A 25,952-nucleotide genomic window follows, 5' to 3' on the forward strand; every position below is an offset into this window, starting at 1 on the left:
TGGTAGAGGCATACATGTACACATTACTTTAGCCCTTACTCAATTCCCACTAAGTATCTGAGGCTGATCTTGGATCTGTAATCCTCCAGTCTCAGCTTCCCAAATTCTGGGATTACAGGTATGTGTCACCATGCCCGGCTTTTTTATGATTTTAATGTATAATTTCCAAGGTTTTTAGTTGTACTTAGTGGGAAGTATAAGGAAAGGTATGTCTATTCCATATCTCTGGAAGTAGACCCACATACTTAAAAATATAAATAATTTCTGATGTGTTTACAAATCTTATTGGCTCTTTACTGTGCTCCAAAGTTAGTTACTACATGAACTATTACCCTATTTTCTCAAACTCCAACCTATTTATTTTCTTTCTAGCTTCTTTTCATATACTTTGCCCATTCATTGTTGTGACCACACTGATTTTGTTTCTGTTTCTTAATCATCTCTAATTTTTTGTGCCTTATAGACTTCACAGAATGCTTTTATTTGTCCCTCAAATAAGCTACTCATATTCTTTTTCTATATCAAAACTGGGCCTAAAGGTCACCTTCTCAGAGAAATCTTCTCTGATCCCCTTCAGTTTCCTTTCTTCTTCACCTGAATTGTTTTCTATTACGATACCTTGTATATCTCATGATAGTGATTTTTCATAATTTGCATTTGTGTATACACATATTTTTATTTGTATTAGCTTACAATCTAGTATATATTTCCCACCACATTATAAGCTCCACAGGATCAAAAACTGTCCATTATATTTACTTGTTTCCCATGGTGCTTAACCTTGTTCTTAGTACATGATAAACAATAAATGCTTGTTGATTTATTCTTTTGGTATACTTTTTTTTGTTGTGGTACTGGTAATGGAACCCAGGGGCATTCTACCTCTGAGCAACACCCGCAGCCCTATTTTTTATATTTATTTTGAAACAGGGTCTCACTGAGTTGCAAAAGGCCTCACTAAGTAGTAGCTGAGGCTGTCTGTGAATCATGATCCTTCCTGTCTCAGCCTCCCAAATGCTGGGATTACAAGCATGCGCCACCGCGCCCGGCGTACATTTATATTTTTATATTTTGAATATAACCATAATATTTTTGTATGTTTCTGTTTTCACTTGCTATATTGTGTTAAAAATATCTACTCTACTTATATGCTTTGTTGCTTAGGCTTTGAGGACAGCAACAATATTTTACTCATTTTTGTATCTCCAGTGCATAGCACAGGGCATATACCGATTAGATGCTGATGGTAAAAATCAACAAATGATAGGTAAAATTGTGCTGTAAAGTATTTGAAATCATTCCTAAGAGTAACTGAACAAACCAAAATATTTTAATTGTATTTCAAATATATAATTTTCCTTGCAAAAACTAGAAAATGTCAAAAGCAATAACAAACTTACTCTGGATACAGTTTCTCATCAGTGGGAATGACTATTTTGTTCCACATGTTATGAGCAATTATCCAGTCTTCCTTGAAGTAAATAAGATCTATTTGAGAAAAAAAAGATAAAGTTTATGGAGAAATAAACCAAACTTCTTTTTCCACTCCCCACCTTTATTCCTCTACAGTCTTTCAATTACTAGCCAAAGATTAAAAAATTGACCTGCTACCTTTCTCACTTTTTACATATAAAAATTTGGTCTGTCTATAGAGATGTACCAGTTAACTTATAAACAGTAGTTTGGGGCTTATCTAGCACCAGTTATGCCAGTTCACATTTGCCACTACCTAATTAGACTACTAAATGTTCAGATGAAAATGGACCTAACATTTGAAAGTGAGAGAATTCTATACATCTTTTTTTTTTTTTTTTTTTTGCAGTACTGGGGATGGAAACCAGGGGCATTCTACCTCCAAGCTACACCCCAAGCCCTATTTTTTTTATTCTTTATTTTGAAACATGGTGTTGCTATGTTGCAAAGGTCCTCAAACCGAGATCCTCCTCCTGTCTCAGCCTTCTGAATGCTGGGATTACAAGTGTGTGCCACCACGCCTGGATATCAACTCTTTTTTTTGTAAATAAACAATGTTAAATCTCAGAAGAAGGGGTTTATATCAGGTCTTTGTTTTTTCTTCTGATTCTGAAGCATTAATGTGGGGTACTTATTAATCATGGGGCAATCTTAGGGAGCCTTAATGATTAGGAAAAATGCAGTCTTTTCAAGTTTGAAATTGAGTTATCATTGCTTCTGTTGATGCTGCCACTGTTGCTGCTGCTGCTGCTGATTTACTAGGCCATGCTGGACTGGCCTAGTTTATCCAGGAAGAGGTTCAGCAGAGCTCACTCCTTTGGGGAGTATTTATGGACTTCCTAGAACCAGATCTGTGCCAAGTAGTCAAATGGTACCTAATCTGCAGCATGGTGGCAGCTACTAAGTTGTATTGTCACACTTCATTGATGTAGCTGATAAGGAGACAACACCCCAAAATTGATTTAGAAAATTTATTATTTAAACAGACAGCAACATAAGATCATCATGGTGTCAGCACTCATGTCTCTAGCGCCATAGGATGATAGCAAATCTGAGGGACCAGATGAGAGACAACACAAGTGATAGGCCACTGTCACTGAGAAGCTAACTCTAAACTATATAACTAAATATATAAACTATATTAATATATAATAAACTATATAGCTAAATAACTTTATAGGCTGAGGCTATACCTGAATTTAGGGTAATTGTAAGATCTCAGGCATCACTGGAATAGGGTGGCAGATGACAAATGTAGTTGGGATAGCTCTTCACAAGACTACTTATTCCGGTGAGGGTCACAAGGCATCATACTATGCTTGGTCCCTGCCCACATGGACTACGTGGAGATGTGTAAGATCACTAGGGTGCCATTGCAAAGCTGATCTCTTCCAATCTGAGGAGGAGAGGGGATTTCAACCCCATCTCAGTTTAAAAGGTGCCATCAGCTAGGTGTGGTGGCTCATGCTTTTAATCCCAGCATTTGAGAGGCTTAGACAGGAGGATCTTGGTTCACAGACAGCCTCAGCTACTTAGTGAGGCCCTTCGCAACTTAATGAGACTCTGTTTCAAAATAAAGAATAAAAAATAGGGTGGGGGTGTAGCTTGGAGGTAGAACAACCCTGGGTTTCATTCCCAGTACTGTAACAAAAAAAGGAGTGCCATCATTCTATAAGTGGTGCAAGTATAATCACAAAAAGTTGATATGATTATTAGAGTACGTGGGATTGTATTAAACTGAAGAGCTTTCTTTTGGGTAGATACCAAGAAGTGGTATTGCTGGCTCATATGGTGTGTTCCCATTCTTCTGAGGATCCTCCATGCTGTTTTCCAAAGTGGTTGCACTAATTTGCAATCCCACCAACAACTCTCTGCTGATGATGTTGAGCATTTGTTCAAACATTTATTGGTCATTTGAATTTCTTCTTTTGTGAAGTGTCTATTAGTTCACTTGCCCATTTTTGTTTGGGTTGTTTTCTTAGTGGTGAGTTTCTTGGGTTCTCTGTATATTCTAGATATTAGTCCTCTATCAGAGGAATAGTTGGCAAAAATTTTCTCCCCATTCTGTTGGCTCTCAGTTGAGTTCTTGATAATTTCCTTTGCTATACAGAAGATTTTCATTTTAATGCAATTCCACATATTGATCCTCCTTTTAATTTCTTGTGCCTTTGAGGTTTTGTTGAGAAAGCTTTTATTTGTGCCTATGTGTTGAAGTTTTGGACCTATGCCCTCTTCTAGGAGCTGCAATGTCTCTGGTATGATTTCCAAGTCTTTGATCCACCTTGAATTGACTCTTGTGCAGGGTGAGAAAGTGGAATTTATTTATCTTCTGCATATGGTTAACCAGTTTTGCCAACATCATTTGTTGAAGAGGCTATCTATTTTCTAGTGTATGTTTTTGGTCCCTTTGCCAAAAATCAATTGAATGTAAGTGTGCAGATTTGTTTCTGAGTCATCTATTCTGCTCTTTTGTTCTATGTGTCTGTTTTTGTGTCAATACCATGCTGTGTTTATTACTATGGCTTTGTAGTATAATTTGAAGTCAGGTATTGTGATGCCTCCTGTGTGGTTCTTGTTTCTGAGAACTACTTTGTCTATGCTGTTTTTATTGTTCCCAGTGAATTTAAGGACTGATTTTTCTATGTGAGGAATGACTTTGGTAACTTAATGGGTATTGCATTGAATATGTAGATCATTTTTGGAAGAATGGCCATTTTGATATTTATCCTGCCTATGCATCTATCTGTATCCTAAGATCTTCTTCGATTTTTTCAATATTTTATAATTTTTCTTAGAGAGATCTTTTACCTCCTGGGTTAGTTTTATTCCTAAGTATTTTCTTTTTTTGTGGAATATTGTGAGTGGAAATATTTTCTGGATTTCTCTTTCAGTGGATTTATGGTTGGCATAGAGGAAAGCTTCTGGTTTTTTAAGATTGTTTTTTTGTATCCAGACACCTTTCTGAATTTCTTGATCAGTTCTAGAAGCCTTTTTATTGAATGTGTTGGGTCTTCTAAACTATAGTATTATATCATCTGCAAATACCCATAGTTTTAGCTCTTCTTTTCCTATTTTTATTCCTTTGATTTCCTTCTCTTGCCTTATGAGAATCATTCTTGATATTGTTCTTTCCTAAACTCATGTCTAATCAACTTCCAAGTTCTTCTGCATAATTATTATATCCATTCTCTTCTCTCTATCCCCGCCTCCACGGTTCTATTTCTGACCTGAGTTATCCCTTAAGTGTTGTATTGTCACATCCTCTAAATTGGTGTTTCCCCAACTTATTCTTCTCAGATTTATGCTTTCCTTGGTTAGTAGTGTATGTAAAACATAAATGTATCAATATAACCAAGTACTTTATTACTTCAAATCATTAAATTACTCTCAGTCTGAATTTTCCCCACAAACTCTTGCTATTGCCCATCCTTCCCACTTCATCTCCTGTAATTTCTTGCTTTGCTTTTTAATGCCAGCCACCTAGGTACCTATGTATAATGCTCTATAACTTTGTTCACACTGTTATGCTTAGGAGACCTCTCTGACACTGTTGCTTGGCTGTCATCCTTTATGACCTAAAAGAGGCATTATCTCCTTCATATAGTCTTTCCTCTGTTAGGCACTCCTCTTCACATATCACTAAGCACATCTACCACTGTACTGATAACATTATTCTATTTAACTGCACAGGTTCCTGTGTCCTTTTCTAGTCTACATCTATGAAATCAAGTTAATTTTTGTATCAACAGATAGAGTTGGGCCACATTGTTGATACCAAAAAAAGTGTATTGAATAGCGAGTATATATGCTCTTCATTAATGGTTGTCAAGTACATTGGAAAATTCCCTATTAAGATAGGGCTTTATGTGTTAAGAAAACTAATCTTGGTGGGCTGAGACTTTTATTAGACTCTGATTGATACATCAGGGGGAGAGCACTGAAAAAGCATCAACAAAAACTATACCAGGATAACATCAACTTAAGCCAATTTCTCTACCCAGAGAGGATTGTTGTAAATCTTGGTCAAGAAAGGACATGGCTTGATTTAATATACTTTACCTTAGAGGCAAGACAACAACAACAAAAAGATTCTACTAATTTAATTATTCTCTCTCAATGCTTCTTCTCCCTGTTAAATCTAAAGGGAGATTTGGCCCTAAGCATTGCAATGAAAGCCCATTTACAGTTATGATTTCTTCCTACTTCTTTCTCTGATGATTGGAAACTTAGATTGCAATCTGGTGGTTGGCTAAGTCAGAAGTTTTGGATCTTAATTCATAGCAATTTAATTGAATTACACTGAAAATAAAATAGTACTATTGTTCTAGAAATTTTGCTGAGTTTCTTTGGAGCAAGTTTGTGTGTATGTGTGTTTGTGTGTGTGTGTGTGTGTGTGTGTGAAATGAATTGTGTTTTGTTTTATCATTGTTAGTCTTATCAGATTTACCTAGCTATTTTTTCTCATCAAGGGATATAGCTTGGGCCAGAATGAAATACCTGCTTTTGAAACTGTGGGAAAGGTCTATGCAAAACTAAGTGGAAAAAAGGGGACTCCTATCCTTTTCTCTATTTTAGGGCATGGACTACTGATATAGTTGTTCTGTGTGTTGTGATGATCAATGCATTCAAAACAAAAGATAAAAGAGAGAGAAGTGACATATGATAAAAATGTTATTCATAAAGAAAGCAAGCAACCCAGAAATTAAAGACAGCTATAGCAAGAAAAAATAATTCTAAGCAAATGGAAAATTACTGGAAAGGAATCAGAGCAAGTATCTTTGTAGAAGAAATGGTGAGTAGACTAAGACACCTACAAGATAACATAGTTTAGAAAATGTAGAAGTCTAAGCGCTCAGTAGCCACTAAAGAAGAGTCCCAAAGAGACAAAGGCCTGAAAGTTCTTCTTCTGGAGGAAGGGTACCTTTCTATCTGACCTAATCTCTAAAAATCAGATCCATTGAGCACCTACATTCCAGTTAGAGAATTTGTAAATTCTCTTTATGAAGCTAATTGGAATCATTACTCTACTAAAAAATATGAACTGAGAATATTTTGGTCTTCACAGCCAGGTGTGGTGGTGCATACCTAAAATCCCAGTACTTGGGGGTTTGAGACAAGAAGATCACAGATTCAAGGCCAACATCACAACTTAAAAAGATCCTCAGCAATTTAAGGAGACCCTATTTCAAAATAAAAGGCACTGGATGTGCATAGCTCAGAGGTAGGATGCACCTGGGTTCATACTGAGTATCACAAAAAAGAAAGAGTGAGAAAAGAGAGAAGATTTTCATATTTTATTGAAATCTAGAACATAAAAGACAAGACTATAACAACCAGTGGTATAAATTGGATCATATCATTTTAGAAAAATAAAAGATCATTTCAAATGATTCATTTTGATATGGTTGCAAACATCTTTAAAGTTATTTATACAATTAATTTAATTAAATTAATACTCTCTTTCAAAAAAAACCTAAGACTGTTTCCAAAAATTCTGGTTGGCTTTTATATCTAGAGTTAGACTGTTAAAGTATGTGGGACATCATGTCATTTAGTGCATTATGTCTTGAAATGTATTTTAGGACAACATAACTTTCTCCCCTAATCTTTGAGAATATATGGTGCATTAAGAAAAGGCAAAATTAAGCTGTCCAAGTTTGTATATAATTACATTATATTATACTTAGAAAAATGGAGCAATACTTTAAATGTTGAATCATGGGAAAAATACTATGAAATAGTTTATTTGAAAATTTGTAAAAAGAGAAGTGAAGGAAATATTTAGCTGAGTCATTTGGAGTTAGGAATAAAAGAGTAAAATCAATGATGATTTAATTATTTTATTTTTCTCCCAAATCAAGAATATTTAAAATAAAAATCCAGTTATGTTTTGATTAAGTGAAATATCATGATGATATTGTCAAAGTCAAATGCTATTTTTGTGGGAGGAAACCTCAGTGAGGATTATTTAGGACAAATACTTAAGGCCTTGGTGAAACTATATATATATGTATTTCACATTTTGGCCTATTCTTAGTGCCTTAGACTTATTAGGCCAAATAAATTCCCTTGCCAGGTGTGATGGTGCCGCTTGTAATTCCTGGCCTTTGGAGGCGGAGACAGGAGGATTGCGCAGGTTCGAAGCCACCACTACTGGCTTTACGAGACCCTGTTTCCAAATAAAAAGTATAAAATAGGTCTGGGAGTGTAACCCAGAGGTAGAAGGGCTTCCAGCAACCCCAGTACCACCAAAAATAAATAAATAAATAAATAAATAAATAAATAAATATTAAAGAATAAAAGAGCAAATAAATTCTGAAGTATAACATAAATGGGAGAGAAATATGTATAAATTCATTCTGATATAAGATCTTCAAAATTTGCTTTTTTCCCCTGGTATCTTTATTCCCTGTCTTCTTTGGCACTAGGTTTTTTCATGATATACACATCTGTTTACTTTTACTCTATTACAGTCTTCAGCATCTATCTTGATTGATATTCCAAACATCATGCAAATGACATATCACTTTAAACTTACTTACAGTATGATCCACATTTATGATTGCTTGTCATGCAAGCCTAGTCTCTTCATGTGCAGTTTGGTGTTTCAGCCAAATCTGGTTACTTCTTATGTCCTCAGAGTTGCTGGTTAGGTACTGGTTGGCTAAAGTCATGGTGACTCTCAGACTTCTTTGTAGTTAACATTCTGATGAAATATATTCAGTTAGTATCTAGTAGGCTTTCCATTTACTCATATTATTTATTTTGTGACACAATGTTTTTTTTTATTAGTTTTCAGCGCTCATATTCTGGAACCACCTTAACTTAATGTTATAATCATGTATTATGTCTCCAAACAAATTACTTAAACATTTAAGGCCTTACTTGTTATCCAACAAATATTGAACTATGTATAACAGATTTGGAGATAAGAAAATGTGATAGTAAAGGTTTTCTCACTGTAAAATGTGGCTAATAATAGATGTTTTTAGTATAAAATGTATGTAAGATGCTTAGTACCTTGCTCAATAAACGCTGTTATTATTTGTAGTATTTTGATAAAAATACCCTTTTTTGTAATGCTAGAGATCATACCCAGGGCCTCACACACACTAGGTAAGCCCTCTACTACTGAGCCACATCCTCAGGACAGAGAAGATTATTTTTATTTCTCTATGACTGAAATCCCCTGAAAATTTGAACTGTAACCCTCTAACAATTCCCAATATATTCATTACATTTTAAAATATAAAGCTATTCTATGAGTTGCTGACAGTAAAAACTGTCTCCTCCAGAAATACTGACATAATTTTTTTTTTTTTTTTTTTTTGCGGGTCTGGGGATGGAACTCAGGGGCATTCTACCTCCGAGCTACAGCCCCTGCCCTAGTTTTTATTCCTTATTTTGAAACTAGGTCTCACTGAGTTGCAGAGGGCCTCACTAAGTAGCTGAGGCTGTCTGCGAACCGTGATCCTCCTGTCTCAGCCTCCCGAAAGCTGGGATTACAAGCATGCGCCACCACGCCTGCTGACACAATGTTCTTGACTCAATTATATTGTTCACACTCCAAAATACAATACCTTTTTGCACTTGGTCAGCCAAGAAAAAAAAACTGTAAATTACAATCACAGGCTAGATTATGAATGAAAGGAGTTATCTCTTTGTCCTCTGATTTTAAAACTGTCTAAATTTCTTAAACTTCTAAAATTTCACATATATTTTAAAGTTTGGATTATTAAAAAGTAAACAAGTAAAAATACAAGTCTTAAATTTTATTCATTTTGTGCCACTAGCACTAAAACCATCAGTATTTTAACTACTGCTGTTTCAGCTATTTGTGTATGTGTTTGTGGGGGGGAGGTCACCAACTCATGCCCATTGAAGAAAGTAGTTCTGGCATCTCATAAAATCGACCTAGAGAAAACGGTTACCTCAGGAATGGGTAAAACCTTTTGATGTTACTGAAATGATCACAGAACCAGAGTTTTACTCAATGGAACTATTTAAGCATTATACCGCGAAAATACCTATATAACAGTAGTAGAAAGTTTGCTTCGTACTCCCTAGGATTATTTATCATTTAGAGCGAAGGTTCGTTGGAAAACTCTATTTTACTAGAGGTTACAAAGTAGTCCGTGTAAAGATATGTTTAAGGAAACAAGGATTGAAGGACTATGTTGTTTACAATCTGCCACTCATTTTAAATCTCATTGTTGCACTTTTGTTATTATATAAGAACAGTGAACACAAAAATCACATCTTTTAAAATATTACGGGGAGCTTTTGGTGTTGGAGGAGTCAGCCGAAAACCCGAAACAGAGCCCTTTGAAAAATGTACGTGGGGGCGGGGGAGGGGGAACCTGTCTCAGGATCAGCCAGACAAGCCGCTTGGAGGTGACAGCCTCAGCGCTGGACTTCCCAGACCGGGCTAGTCACCGGGGGAGATCCGACAGCACCGGCCCTCCTGCCTCGTCATCTCTGCGTTTCTGGCTGGCGGAGCCCGATTCGGGTCCACGGCAGTTCTCGCCTCCATCTCCGTAGGCGCGCACGGGTCTCGGGAATCACCTCCCGAGCCCACTCGGCAGCCGGGAAGGTGAAAGCCAGGAAAGCCCGGGCTCCCGCGGCAATCCCCGGCTGGCTCAGCGGTGTCCGCTCCCCTCGGTGGCGAGGCGGGCGGCTGGTACCTCCACCGCCGCCTCTGGGGTCAGTGTTCAACTAGTGGGCGGCCCCTCAGAAGCCCCTCGGAGCCCCGCTTCCGCCGCCCGCACCTGACTGACTGACCCCGGTCTGGGAGTCGGGCTCTCGCCGCTCTCGCCGTCGCGCACGCGCTTAACGCGCGCAGGCCCCCGGGCGGCCCCCAGGGCGGGAACGCGAGGCCGAGAGCAGCGGGCACCTGCCTGCCGGCCAGACAGACCCTGGGCTCCGGCCTCGTGCCGCCACGCGCACGCGCACGCGCCTCGCGCGCCTGCCGTCGGCCCTGGGGGCGGGACCGCGCGGCAGCGAGCGGGCGGGGGGCTCGTGGCGCGCGTGCCCCGCACCCGAGGGCTGCAGAGAGATATTTTGGGTGGCAGGAGGCCCCTCGTCATTTCCGCCGGGGAGCTCGTCGTACCAGGGGCTTCACTCCCGCGCGCGAGGCGAGCGGGCAAGTTGGCTGCGGGCGTGCGGCAGCGGCTCCTTCCCTCGGCGCCGCGACCCTCGGCCGCTCGAGCCATGAACTGAAGCCCCGCCGGGGACGCAGACCCGAGCGGAGCGGCGGGGGCAGCGGCCGCGGCCGCCGCCTCGGCTGGGACTGAGCTGCCCCGGCGCGGGACTCGCGACCCCGGCGCCCTGCCCTCCGGTCGCCGCTCCCGTGGCTGCTGGCCGCCGTTGGCTAAGAGACATTCCAGCCGCGAGACCCGACACAAAAGCCGCTTTCTCCGCGCCACCGGCCCCGGGAGGCTGCGGCGGGCGGCGGACCCCACCTGAGGGCGGCGCGGGCGCTGACTTGGTTTTGTGTCTCAGCTCCGCGCCCCACGCGGCACCGACCCTGTGCCCATGGCTCTGATAATGGAACCGGTGAGCAAATGGTCTCCGAGTCAAGTCGTGGACTGGATGAAAGGTAATGAATGCCCTCTGTGGGGAAGGCGAGCCAGCATTGGGGCGTGGGGTCCCGGCCAGAAGGAGGGGCGCCTGCCTCGGCAGAGCCCGCCATCCGAGGTTCCCTCATCGATCCTGGCTCGCGGGGCGGTGGCGGGATTCCCCGGGGCTGCCAGGGACTCGGGGTCCCAGGTCTCCTTTTGTCTCCAGCCAGAGGGGCGCGGAGAGCAAGAGGCAGGCGGGCGCCACCTGGTTGGAGGCTGGAAGCCGGGCTCTGGAATCCAGGCGCATCTTGCCCACTCCCGGGTCTTCTCGCCCCCAACCCCAGCCCGGGAAGACGTGGCGAGCCTTGTCTCGCTGCTCAGGGAGGAGCCCCCCGGGACCTACTCCCTGGGTCGCCCCTTTGGCGGCCCCTTTGTTCCCGGGAAACCTGACGCCCCCTCGGCGGCCGCTGCTGCCAGGTGTCTTTTCCAGCGCCAACTCTCCTGGCAACTTTTAAGCCCGCTTAATGGGGTCAGCACGCGGTCGCCCCCGTTTGGAGCTAGGGAGCCCCCTCTCCGTGGCTGAGCTGAGGATGCTCGTGGCTGGAGGAACCGGGACGCGCTACTTTGGAGTGAAAAAGACATGTTTCCCTTGGGACAGCGTCCGCGCTGGCATGTGTGGGTTGCTTCCTGCGCATCCCTGCGCGTCCTTTGCCTCTTGGGTTCGGGCTTTGGACCTGGAGATGGCTTTTTGTTAGGGGCTCCACACCAGGTGTAAGATGGTGTGCATTCAAGTACCCTCTCTTTTCGTCCATCTTGAAGCCCCTTCCCTCTGCTTTTGCCCCCTGCCAATTCCTATATCCACAGTTAGAAACATTGGCCCGAACGTGGGCATTTTCTCTAGTTCCTGGGCATTCCTGTCTCACTGCCTCCCTCTGTTGTCTGAGTTTAGGGGGCTATAGAGAGCCTCCCTAGTCCATTCCCAGGCCCATCTTCTCCAAGATTTGGGGGATGGCGAGGATGGGGATGGGTTCCGGGATGGAATGAAAGATCTCTTGGCCACAGTTGAAAGACAACAGCGTGATGTTAGAGATTTGCTAGAGGTCCTACCTGAGCGCAAACTCCAGGTAAATCAGTAAGGGACCCAAAGCTTATCTCTGAAAATAAGCGTTTCTAAGGTGAGGGAGCCCCTTTTCTTAGGGCTTGTTTAGCAATTGGACTTTGTGAGTTCCAGGCACTTGAGAACGAAAGGAGGAATGATTGGAAGGAATTGAAAGTGACAAGAAGAAACTAAAAAATTCCCCTAATCTTTTTTCTCAACCTTTTCTGCCGTTTGCTTATTCCTGTGAATTTTCCTTAATCTATTTTGCTTTCCTTTTATCCCTTACTTGCTCCATTATTCCTCATTTACTTTGCTTTTCCCTTCTAATATGTGTAAAGTGCTTTGTAACTGTAAAGCACGGTATAAATGTGAGTGAATTGAATTAAACCTAATTCAATATTTATCGACTGCCCCCCTGTGTGCGGTGCATTGTGCTACAGTGCCATGGGGGTCATAAAGATGACTAAGACAGAGTCCTGCAGTGGCTCATCTTTTTCTGCTGCTTATTCCCTTTCCATATTGAAATTCCAGCTTTCTATATTTTCACCAATTCCCTCCTCTTTCTTCTCAGATATAGACAAACATCTGTCTTGTCTGCTTCTCAGTCCTGGAAGAAAGAACCAGAGTATACGCAGGAAGCAAATACATTTACTTTTTTTCCTTTGGGTTAGTCTAAAGGGTTACTTTAGTTTGAGTCTGTTGCTTAAATATTCAAAGAAAAGCTATCTTGGCTTCATGGGATCATATTACCTTCATAGACTACCTCTCACAAACTCCCATGATGCTTGTAGTGAATGCTGCATACTCCATCTTCTTCACCTCCCATACAGTTACATTCTTGCAGTTTTCCTTTCTCTCCACAGTTTAGGTCCTGCTGAAGCAAGTGCAACATATGATACACATAATTTGACATGCATTATTAGTTTTCCAATACACTAGTCCTTTAAAAATCTCTCTAGCCTAAAATGTAATCTATTTGAATTTAGGTTAACATTGTTAGCATGATTTTTAAATGCTTATTATATTTAAGTTGAATAACTTGTTTTTGTACCTGTTGGTGACGCATTTTAGAGCTACTTGAAAAAGATCACTTAGGTAGTCAAGATAGAATTTGTGTCTTTGTACAACAAAGGACTACAAAAGAATGAATGATGTAATTACCTGTCTACTTCAAGTTCCCGAATGCTTACTGTTGAAATTTCCATAATACCCAAATAAATTTGATTACTATTTTTAAAAATCTCATTTTCTGAGATACTATCAGAAAATGAGATTTTTAAAAATAGTAGGATGAAATGAACATTTCCTCAACACTTACACAGTTACCTTAATTAATTTTCCCTTCTCTTTTATTCAAGTAAACTTTAACAAAAGACACTTTTAAAATACTGTTCACCTTCTCTTCAAATGCAGTGTTTTAAAGTTAATTGCTAATTTAGATTCTAGATTTGAATGGTTAAAACTCACTTAGTGTTGTATAATGAATAGTTTTATAAAGGCAGTACCAAAAAATGAATATGACTCTTGAACAACTGCCCCTAATGGGACAGTTTTATCATGCTTAACATTTAAAGCATTATAGCATACACTTAGCTGGTCACAATCATAAATAGTTATAATTCTGTTTAGTAAGAAATGTACTTTATGTTATTTCTTGAATATTTGTTTCTTTACTGTATAGAAAGGAACCACTAAAGGACACATACAGACATATATTTATGATTCGGAACAATTTATAAAAGTAGTATACTAGCTCAGTTACAGAGAGGGAAATGAAGGAAAATGTTGATCTATTACTTTTTATTAAAATATACTAGAGGGAGATTTAAATATAAAATTTATATATTATTAGTAAATATATAAGGAAACATTTGCCTTTTGCCACCCCCTGCTACATTTTGCAACTCCAACTATTTGTAAAATCAAATACCAAATTTTCTACTACCGACAATAAAAATTTAATATGACACATTGTCAGTGTTAGTTCTGGTAAATACACGAGCTCCATTTGAATCAGTAAATTAAATAGTTATTTCTCTCTCAGATTATTCATATTCTCACAATTTGGAGATATGTCTTCAAATTAATTAACAATCAATTTTACAAAAGTTTTTTTGAGAGAATCAAATGCTCATCGTTTAGCATTTGAAACCAACCTCTTTCAGTTGGAAATTACATTTAGTCCTTTTGTAGTTTTGATAAAATTTTAAAACATAAACCCTTTTTAAAGTAATTAAAAGCAAACAATTTTTTTGGAAAAAGCCATAGGTAGGAAAGTAGGCCAATAACTGTTTCTAATTTTTGCCCAGTTTATTAGTCTGAAACATGTTATTTCTCAGTTCTCATTTATTCACCTGCAGAGCCTGGAAATGCTTAATAATCTGCATTTGTTTGAGTCCCCAGTCCTCTACTTTTTCTCTCACTGAAATATAACAAAACTCTCAACACTTTAGGGCTCCTATTACTAATTTTATTATTAATTTTTCTTGTCCATCTTATAATCAGTAATTCCAGGTTTCTTCACACACATTTTTCAACTCTGAGAATTATTCAAGATACCCACATGAGTAAGATAGCTATTTTTTAGGACCAGATCCCTCCACAACATTTTTACTAGTCATCTTCAATCTCCTTCTGGGTCAAGTAAAATAATTATGACTTCCAGAGTCAACCAACAGTCCCTACTTTGCTCGTATTCTATTATGGTTTCTGTGATTTAGTTTGAACCAAACTTGTATTATTATAGTCTCTAAAATCATCTAAATTTTAAGATAGCCATTTTCCATCCCATTCCACAATCAATTGCTCTATTTCCTTTTTACTACAAACCATTTTCAAGAAACGTTTCCTGACTTCTAATTTCTATCCCTATGACTCAGCCATCTTGAGAATAGAAAATGAAATACATTTTTTAGGTATAAAAAATCCAAACCAATGTTTTACATACAGCAGTATAATAGAGGAAAGTATAGTAAGAAAATAAAATCTATTGAGTATAAAAGTTAGATTTCATAGAGGAGAATGTATCTGATAAGGAAAAGGAGTTTCCTTATCAGATACATTGCTCTTGAGTAGTTTTTCCCCCTTATAGGACCCAGTTTAGATTGAATCTATCTTAATTTGATAAAGGAAAATGTCAAAAATTTGAGTATCTTGAAAGAGAACTCATAAATAATTTCCAGTAGGAACTGGCAAACTGTATACAATGTAACAAGAAATGTTAAACTTAATTGGTGAAGTTGTATCATTTCCTTTTGAAATTTAAATATTTTTTCAATTGTAAGATGACTAAATAGACACCAATAATCTTCTACTTTGGATTTGACCTTTTATTGGAATATCAATTTTTGTCATTTATACAAAAAATACATTTACCTTTTTGAAATGTAGTTTAGTTCACAAGAAATATTTTTATTTAGTGTCATAAGTATTTTCTCCTTAGATTAACACTCATGATTTAGTCATGGGTGTTAAGAGGGATGTATCCTAAATGTCAATGCCCAGAAAGAGACTCTGAATTTGAGTTGGGGTGATTAGCCAGAGGGGTTTATTTAGGTTTGTCTGGTTGAAGATTATAAGTAGGTAGGAGAGGGAAAGTGAGGGAGGAGCATGAGTAGGTGGCAAAAAGTACAAGAACAAATCTGCATTTTACAAAGACAATAAAACTCTCATCATGTCCTGAGTTTAAATAAATACCACATAAAACTTTGGCTGCCAAAAATAAGCCCACAAAGAATGTGTATTGAATTGGTACAGCTGTTTCAAATCTGTTTCTCAGGAATAATTTGGAAATAATGTTAAAATGAGATATTTTGAAGATTAATTATATTGTTAACATTATGTTGTTGAATGTTTTGAATTTTGCTGATCCATATTCTTATATGAAGAATGGAGATAGGCTTTTAAACATTAATACTGTTCTTAAAGCAATGATATATTATCATTTTTATTTATAACAGAGCAGCCACAGGTTAGAGCTTAATTTGTTCTTAATGACTTAGTTTTTTATGTGACTTCCTTACAGTACTGCACACATAAGGCTTATTGTGAAACATGAAGTATTAGTGTCTATAAAGAGTAGTAGAAGGATATAGCCTTAATACTAACTTAGAAGGGAAAAGGGAGAGATGGTAAGTTGAAGAAATTGAGTCCAACACTTTCTATTTTTGTAATTTTTTTCATGATTTAGTGTCTTGACTAGAAACCAGTAAGTGTCGTCTTCAGTGCAGAATCATTGTGTTGAATAAAATTCGCTGAGTGAATTTACAGTTTTCATGAATAGCATAGGCCTGTGCTTCTCAAAATGGTATATTCTTGTGGTTGTGAAAACCAGATGATTAAGTGAAGCTAGAGTTAATTTTTGCTAGATAGTTTTAAACATTATTTTATTTCAAAATAATCATAGCTATTCTGTCCATGATGTAGAAAGCAAAATTGGTGTTATTTTTAAGATGAGACCAGAGGCTTTAACAGGAATTTTAAACTTGTAGCAAGCTGTTTAAAGCTGCATTCCCTAAACCACTCAGGGTTACGAGTACACTCTGTTCAGCAATTATGGGTACATTTGTGAAGTTTAAGAAGTGGTAATTGGGTTTTCAGTAAAGGTAAAAATTAATGTCTTCTACCCCCTTTTCTCATATTATTACAAAAGGCAAAATATTACCTTTTCTGCCAAAGTCATAATTTTAACATCTTAATTATGTTTGTTCCTTAAACTTGTAGTCAAGATGAACTCATAAAATATAATTCTTATCTGATCCTGACCTCTTACTTCTCACCTCCATCAGCTTAATACAATTTAATGGTATCTCACTGTTTTGAGGATAAAGATCAAAGTCTTTAACAATGGCTATGAGGAATAACCAAACCCTTATAGCCTATGAGGTAAGCCTTATGTCCAGTACCAGCTATACTGGCCACCTTTCAGTCCTTCCTGCTTGCCCACCACTTGGCCTTTGCACTTAACATATTCTCTTCCCTCTTTTCTTCACCTAGTCAATAAGCCCTACTCATTTTTCAGATCTCAAGCCTTTCCTCCTTAAAGCATCAGGAAGGCCTTCCCATGTTCCCCAAATAACACCAAATCCTCAGTTATAAGCTCTTCTAGTAGCATGTATATCTCCTGTGTCCCACTTGCCAGTTTATTTTTATATTACTTTGTATTAATTGATTGATGTTTAACTCCCCTACTAGATGAGGGTAGGAACTCCATTTGTTTTTTTGTAACAGTGCATAGGAAAGTATCTGTTATAAAATGGGCGCTTAGAAAATATTTGTTGGATGAAGAAAGAAATTAAATTTATTTACAGATTACTGGTCTGTCAGCAAATGTTTTCCTAAATGACAATGCACATAAAGTCTCTTATAGTGCTCTACTGGATACTTAAGTGCCAACTTGTATGCTGTGTGCCAGAATATAGTTGAAGTTGAGTTGTTTTGTCCTTAGTCGTATTACTCTAGTCAATTTAAATAACTAAGTCATGGTTTAGATTCATTGTATTATGAAAAATTGAAACATTCCTTTTCCCAAATATTTATTTTTCTTCACTCAAATTTTCTGTTGATTTCTTCATTATTGCATTTTTATTTTTTATTTTATTTTGGGTTTTTTTGTGGTACTAGGGATGGAACCTAGGGGCATTCTACCTTTGAGCTATACCCCTCAGCCCTATTTTTTATTCTTTATTTTGAAACTGTCTCACTGAGTTACAAATGGCCTCACTAAGTAGCAGAGGCTGTCCAATAACTGCAGTCCTTTTGTCTCAGACTCCCAAATGCTGGAATTACAAGCATGTGCCACCACACCTGGCTTCATTTTAGCATTTTAAAAAGAACTATATTTTAGAATACGTTACAGGGTGAAATTGATAAAACGTCTTAGGTTATTTTGTCTTCATATAAAAGGTTTTGGGAAAAATGATATAAGGTGGAATCTCTATGGTTTTGATTTCCATTTCCCTGATTCCTAGTGATGTTAAACATTTTTTACATATTTTTTGAGAAGTGTTTTCTCAGTTGAATGGCTTTTTTTTAAATTGGGTTCTTTGTTCTTTACGGTTAAGTTTTTCTGAGTTTTTATATATTCTAGACTATACAAATGATGCATATATGTCCTATCATTTCAAACCTCACTATGATATATAATTACAACATGCCAATAAAAATAAAAAATAAATGACAATAACACAAAGGCCAGAAAAAGGGGAAAATATAAGATATTTAGGTGCATCTTAAATCAGTATTTACTTGATTAATTTCCATCCCTTCCTCTGATTCAAAAACTAATTTTGAATTTAAACTTCATACAAGTTTATTTTGATTAATTTGAAGGGTGCTTGTTAAGAATATATGCAGAGATTTATTGTAAAACAAAGCTTGCTCAATATAGGTGCCCCTTGTGAATTTTTTGTGATTTTCATGCTACTAGATAATTACTAGTAGACACATTATAGAGGGTTTTTTTTTTAATAAAGCATGCCTCCTTCAAATTTAGAATCATTAAATTTTAAATCCGAATAAGTGAAAATTTTAAGACCTTAACATAGGCATGGGTTTAAAAAAAATCTTAATAAAACATCTTCAGGCTTAAATGTTCTAGCTAGTATTATAAGACTATGGATTGCAATTGTATCCTGACTTGAATTATAAACAACAATTCAAGATGATAGAATTTTTTGAATTTAATGATGTGCTTAATTTCTTGTTTGATTTTAATTTAAATTATAATAATTCTAATAGTGGTTCTATTATTTTACTCTTGCAATCCCAGGAAATAAGGGACTTGTCTGTATTTGCATGAATCAAGTAAGTTTCATATTTTAGTAATGTATAATAAATCAGTTTTCTAAGTTCATCAGTGGAATATTTTGGTACAATATAAAATCATTTTAAAAATCGAGATTTTTTTTAAACAACCCAAAACTTGCATCAGCATTAATATATGATAAAAGCATTATTATATAATTAATATCAAGTATAGCATGCATAGCTGTTATATATTTAGTCGACATTAATATTCTTAGAAATTAGTCTTACAATCTTGATGATGCAAATCTGTAATCTCAGTATTTCAGGGGCTGAGATAAGATTAGTAGGTTCTAGGACAGTGTTTGGTAAATGAGTAAGGCCCAGTTTCAAAACAAAATATGGGGGGGCTATAGCTCAGAGATAGAATGTCCTTGGGTTCAATCCCCATTAATGCACAAAAGAGAAAGGAAGGAAGGAAGGGAGAGAGGGAAGAAAAGGAAAGGAAAAGAAGGAAGAAAGTCTTGTATGGTAGTCTTTAGATATAGTGGTAGATAAGAAGAAAACACATTGTTAACTGCCTTTTCAAATGTTACCCAATATCCTTTTTGTTGTTTGCTTGAACTTTTTGTTTCAGATGCATTGGTTATTTTTAAGACAGGCTTGCAACATGTTTTCTCAAGTAATACCTACAACAAATCAATAGAAGTCTGGCTTAGATCCTGGATTTTTCTTTTTCAGCATGTTCACCAAAGATTATGAAAGCCACCATGTTTTAAACAAGTTTTTGGTTGTACTTATAATGTAGTTTGTTAATACAAACCATTAAGAATTAGCCTTTAATAATTGTTTTGGATGATTAATCTTAACATTAGCTGAGTATTTGTTATAATTTGGTGTCTTTTGTATGTGTACGTGGGAATTTATTTCTTGGGAGTTTTATTATGTGGGAGTTTCTTGTTTATTTCATCTTTTTTTCTCATAATAGCTCTTTTTCCTAAAAGTTTAATGGTCCTGGGATTTGTATTTTTTTTCTTCCAGAACAGAAAATTTGTGTTTTAACTTTTGGCAATTTATTTATATTTTGGTTTTAAAAATAGGTTCCAAAAGTATAGAATTTTTGCTAATGTTATTCAAAACAGAGACATAGTAATCCAGTTGTTAGTTTCCCTATTGGCCTGCCAGAGCCTATATGGAAAACAAATTCCATATAATAGCTCAGAGTTATGAGCCAATGTGGTATGGCAGAGTTAAGTTTTTTGTTTTTTGGTTTTTTTTTGTTTTTTTTTTTTTTGGTGGTACTGGGGTTCCTGGAAACCCTTCTACCTCCGGGATACATTCCCAGACCTGTTTTATATTTTTATTTGGAAACAGGGTCTCTTAAGCCAGCTGAGGCTGGCTTTGAACCTGCTCAATCCTCCTGTCTCCGCCTCCCAAGCGCGGGGATTACAAGCGTGTGCCACCACGCCCAGCGTAGAGTTAGGTATTTTTTCCTCATTTCTCTTTGTATTGATGCCAGGCTGATCTTTGTGGAAGTCTCTATTGGTGCTAGTGTTGCATTAAATCAGAGGCTTAAGACTTCCTCATCTAGAAGTCTACTCCATTGCCCTCTAGTTTGATTTTGAACAGCCACCTGCAGAGAGAAGTTGGAATATTTGGGATTGGATAATATTTTCTTTCCAGTCTGTTCATAGACATAATGCTTTGAGTTTGTTTATAATGAAAAACAGTTAATTCAGATTCCATTTATTTAAAATGTGTGCTAATTTCACTGGGCTACCATTGAAGCTTACTTTTATTATGTGAAAGATCTGCTGATCAATCTAATAATGCATATAAGACTGGAAAGATATTACTTGACTCAGGAGAATACAGTGTCTTAAAGTACTGTTATTTTCAGAAGCCATTTTCATACTGAAAATATCAGTTAGAAATGGGTTGTATTTTAGTTAAAATTTTTGCATACTTGGAATCATGTTTTTTTAAACAAGTTTGGAGTATTTTGCAAATATTATATAATTCAGCTTAATTCTTTCTCTCATTCATCCAAATTGGTAAGGCCTTATGCACTTCACATTTATTATTAGTAGAAATCTTTAAAAGTGAGACAGGGACAGTTATTAATCTTTTTACAGGTAAACTACAGAGATGTTAAGCAGCTCAACAGATTGTACAACTGTTCAGTGATGGAATTAGGTTTAACACCAACTTTTTTTTCCCATTTACTGAATTGGATTTGCAATTTAGTGGCTGAAGAACACAGTTCAGATATGTACATAATTACTTTCAGATTTGGCTTCTTTTCAGTTTCCTGGATTTTTTCACTTTAAAAATGGGCAGTATAAATAATTTAGTACAATTAATAAAATTTTGGAATAAGATGCTTGGGTTTATATCCTGACTTCATCACTTCTTAGCTCTGTGATCTTAGGGAGAGTTTAGTAGCTTGCCCATATTTTCTCATTTTTATAAAATGGTATTGACAGTATTAGCTAGTATTATCAATCTGGAAGTTATCTCTACTTTTTACCATATTTTTCTTTTGTGTACTTAAAATGATGCGTGGCATGTAAGTGTGTAATAAATGTCAGCATTTTTTAATTAAGGAAGAGGTTGTATTTTCTTTGCAATTTTCAGGGGCAGAGATAATAATAGATGATATTTTTCAAGGGTTTACTGTATACCAAGTATTGTGCTAGGCACTTTCCCTATATTGTCTTTAATGCCTATCCTAGCCCTGAAAATTGGAATTAACCATTCTCTACAGATGAGGAAACTTTTGCTTAGAGAGTTTTGCTTAGAAATGTTTAAGGAATTGTCCTGTGTATCAAGCTATTTATGGAGCAGGTATTTGTTTTAAGCATACCATTTGGAATGATTCCTAAGTGGTTCCACAATATATAATATTTTCATCATGCCTTTTCTTTGGTGGTACTGGGGTTCCTGGGAACCCTTCTACTTCTGGGCTACACTCCCAGACACCTATTTTGTATATTTTTCTTTGGAAACAGGGTCTCTTAAACCAGTGAGGCTGGCTTCTAACCTGCGCCATCCTGTCTCTGCCTACCAAGCGCAGAAATTACAAGCGTGCGTCACCATGCCCAGCCACCACGCCCTTTTAACATAGTAGTTGTGTCATGAGAGGAATTCTGGGAGTACTTTAAAAATATAGACATCGTCTCCATTGTAGGTAGATAGGTAGGTAGGGAATAGAAAGAGAGAGAAATATAGTAAGGTTTTTCTACTCAGAATATGGCTCTAGCTAGTGACAAAAATGACACATATAGCTGTAGTGTTGGTGAGAGCTTTTCCATTTTGTAGTGAACCTGAGGAGTTTGATGCTCCCCTCTGTTGAGTCTGTATATAGGCAAAAAAAAAAAAAAACTGGTTCAGTCTTCTGTTATTACCAGTTCAGTGCTAAGAAAATATTTTGTTCTGAATGGATTACTAATAGAAATACATGGTACCTGATAATAGATGTTCATAACTGCTTCACATTTTATTAGCAATAATGACTCTTAAGCTGGGCATACCTGCAAGTACTGAGGTACTTGGGAGAGTGAGACAGGAAGATCACAGGTTTATTGCCAGCACATGGTAACTTAGTAATATTCTGTCTTAAAAAAGGACTGTGTAGCTCAGAGCTACAATGCCTCTAGATTCTAGTCCCTGTATCAAAGAAAGAAAGAATGACTCATATACGGTTTAGATTTACTCAGCAGTTGTTAGCATTGCTATCTGCATTTCATCAGTATTTCTTTGCAGACTTTGTTCAGTGCATTCCTATAGCTCTGAAATCTTTACATATCTGCCAAATGTTAATTGGTCCTCTAAAATTTCTTTGTTTGAAAATCATTATTGTAGACCATATTGTATCTGAAATGATAGCTTAGCGATTCACAAAAGCAACTTAAGTTCTAGTGGAAATTAGTCCTAATCATGATGTTATGAAATAAATGTAAAATATAAAATGATCAAGTCAAGTTAAAGCTGTTTGATCAGTTGAGTACTTATAAAAAAATGGTAGGGAAATCTACAGTTCCATCTATATTTTAAAGTGTTGTATATATTTTGTATATGTATTTAAAATACATATTGTAGTATGTGTGTGTGTTTGTGTGTATGTACCTAATGAAGGATTTGTTCAGAGTACAAATACAAAGATGGTATTTTCTATTTTTCTTAGTTTTCCTTTAGTAGAATTGAGATGAGCTTGCTTTAGATTGGAAGTTTTAAAGTATGTGTAAACAATTTAAATTGTGATTATAGAGAGAATGGTTTGAAGTTTCTCCCTTTTTATAAAAGCTATCACAACATCTAGGATGATAGATACTTTAAAAAGCAACTAGCGAGGCACTGTAGTGCAGGACTGTGATCCCAGTACTTAAGAGGCCAGGAGGATTGCAGGTTCAAGAGAACAAGAGGATCGCAGGTTCAAGGCTATTCTCAGCAACTTAGTGATACTCCATTTTTAAAAAAAATAAAAAATAATTGTGAGTGTAGCCCAGTGGTAGAATGCCCCTGAGTTCAATCCATAGTACCAAAACCAAAAACAACCCCCAAAATAGCTGTGAACCATGGTAATCACCAAAATTTTGAAGTCACTTTAATCTCATTCGATTACTTAAAATATTTCTCTTCTAAAGTGCCCTTTATCTTTTTAAATACCTATGAATTAAAATTAACTTAATTTGGGGATATTTTTAGAATTCCATCACTTTAAAAAGTGGTTAATATTCTGTATTAAAATGCAAGCCGGGTGTGGTGGCACACACTTGTAATCCCAGCATTTGTGAGGCTGAGACAGGAAGATCATGGCTGGCGGACAGCCACAGCAACTTACTGAGGCCCTTTGCAATTCAGTGAGATCTTGTTTCAAAATAAAGAATCAAAAATAGGGCTTGGGGTGTAGATTGGAGGTAGAATGTTCCTGGGTTCCATCGGACAGCGAAAAAAAAAAAAAGAAAAGTGCAGTATGACAAGAAAATTTTAAATGTGGTAATACCATGAGTCTCCATCTTTATTAATTTTAAGATGTAAATAGAATTTAAAAAATAATAAAATTTAAGATGTGTCTGATTTAATATTTGAAGGCATTGGTTTCTTATGATTGAATTTTGTGCTTCAAATGAAGCAGCTTTGCCAGCTAGTTCATATATATATATAGTTCATATGTATTGAAAACCAATACATACACACAAAAATAAATAGAACCAAATAATATCTATGAAAGTTCAACACAATATAATCACACTACAGTTTGTTCCTTAATATCATAAATCTTTAGTTGTAAAAATTTCTAGTTTAATGTCATAAGTTTTGTAAAGTTTTTTTCTTCAATCAGAATCCTATAAATAGGTATATACACTGAAGTCTTCTTTCTTCTTTTTTCCCTACCTCAATCTCTTTGGACTCAACACCTCTTTTGCATAATGGGCATCATATAATGTCTCCTCAAATAAAATTCATAGATAAAATAACATGCTTAGTCACAGATTTTGTAAAAATTTAGTATAACTTACCCTTGATATGTGATTGGTATGATACCTATGGTTTCCTCCTTCTAAACACAAAACTCCATTCTAACCATGAGAAAAACTTTAGGCAAACCCAGATTTAAGTATATTTTGAAGACCGTCTGACCAATACTACTCAAAATTATCAAGCTCTTCAAAAACAAAAACGTGAGAAATAGACCAGAGGAGGCTAAGGAGACATGATGATTAATTGCTATCATTAGTATCCTGGATACTGTCCTGGAAATGAAAATATACATTAGGAAAAAACAATGAAATCCCAGTAAAGTATGGAGTTTATTAAAAACATACTGATGTTGGCTCCTTAGCTTTAACAGTGTACCATAGAAATGTGAGATGTTAGTAACAATATGGGTGATGGATACTTAGTAACTCTCAGTAATATTTTTGCAAATTCTGTAGATTTTAAAATATACTAAAATTAAAAATATTTAAATAAAATTGGAATTTATTATTTTTATATTTGGTAATACTAAAATATAAGCAGTCTCAAAGGTGAGGTAGTTTTGACTTGCCTTTCTGGAAGTATTAATAACAAGCTCTCAAATGAAAAAATGTCACTTCGGACATAGAGCAGTTATGTATTGTGGGGATTGTTCTAATACAGCAATCTATAATCATTCAGTGACAAAATTTTTGTGATAACCTGAAACTCAAAATTCTCAATATGTTCCCACAAGGCAGTATTAGCCCTGGCCTAGTATCAACAATCTTTGCCTTATGTCTTCTTTCCTGTGTAAGCTGTATGCTCTTCCACACATAAAAATATATTTTAACTTTATGAATATGTATTGTTATGGTTTGAAAAGTATTTTTATATTGGTGATTTGTAATTATACTTCATAGTGAGATCCAAAGTAATACAAACATACATTTGTGTGTGTTTCTCTTCAGATCCCCCCTTCCTGTACATAATAGTGCAATTGCTAGAGATACCTTCATATATGGGCCTAGCATAATTTGAACTGAAAAATAAATTTCTTAAATAAATATTTTATTGGTTTCGATTCTATTGAAATTAATCTTGAGTCAGGCGTGGTGGTGCACGCTTGTAATCCCAGCATTCTGGAGGCTGAGACAGGAGGATCATAGTTCGCAGCCAACCTCAGCTACTTAGGCCCTTTGCAACTCAGTGAGAACCTGTTTCATAATAAAGAATAAAAATAGGGATGAAGGTTTACCTCAGAGGAGGAATGCCCCTGAGTTCCATCCCCATTACTGAAAAAAAAAAGATATTAATCTTGATTATATTTTTATTTCCTTTTGTAGATCAGGAAATAATGTGTTAAAAAAGGAAACAATATACACAGAATGAAGACTATCAGAAGTTAGCGCAGCCTTATTTTACCCTTGGGCTAATGGATTTGCAGTTAAACTCTTGGACAAAAGAGTGTGCTATTCTAAACCTTGTTAACAAAGCCTGATTCCTAACACTCAGTCTAATTGTAGTTTCTGTTTCCTTCATACACTTTGTGTAGGAATGTTAAACAAGGTGTGAAAATTTTAGAGCAAATAAATGTGGTTTATAACTACTGATTT

General features: G+C 36.7%; 1 protein-coding gene across 4 annotated transcripts in view; it reads left to right on the forward strand.

Moving 5' to 3' along the window:
* Positions 1 to 11,007: 11,007 nt before the first annotated feature.
* CNKSR2 (connector enhancer of kinase suppressor of Ras 2) overlaps positions 11,008 to 25,952 on the forward strand; it is a gene marked incomplete at both ends in the record, with an annotated part of 296,214 nt that continues 281,269 nt past the window's right edge. For all 4 annotated transcript variants that reach the window (XM_080718645.1, XM_080718646.1, XM_080718647.1 and 1 more), the window contains one exon: positions 11,008 to 11,071. In XM_080718645.1, the coding sequence (XP_080574771.1) occupies positions 11,008 to 11,071 (64 nt within the window). The remainder of the gene's footprint in view (positions 11,072 to 25,952) is intronic.

This window comes from Muscardinus avellanarius (assembly GCF_963383645.1).
Source record: "Muscardinus avellanarius genome assembly, chromosome: X".
NCBI lineage: Eukaryota > Metazoa > Chordata > Mammalia > Rodentia > Gliridae > Muscardinus > Muscardinus avellanarius.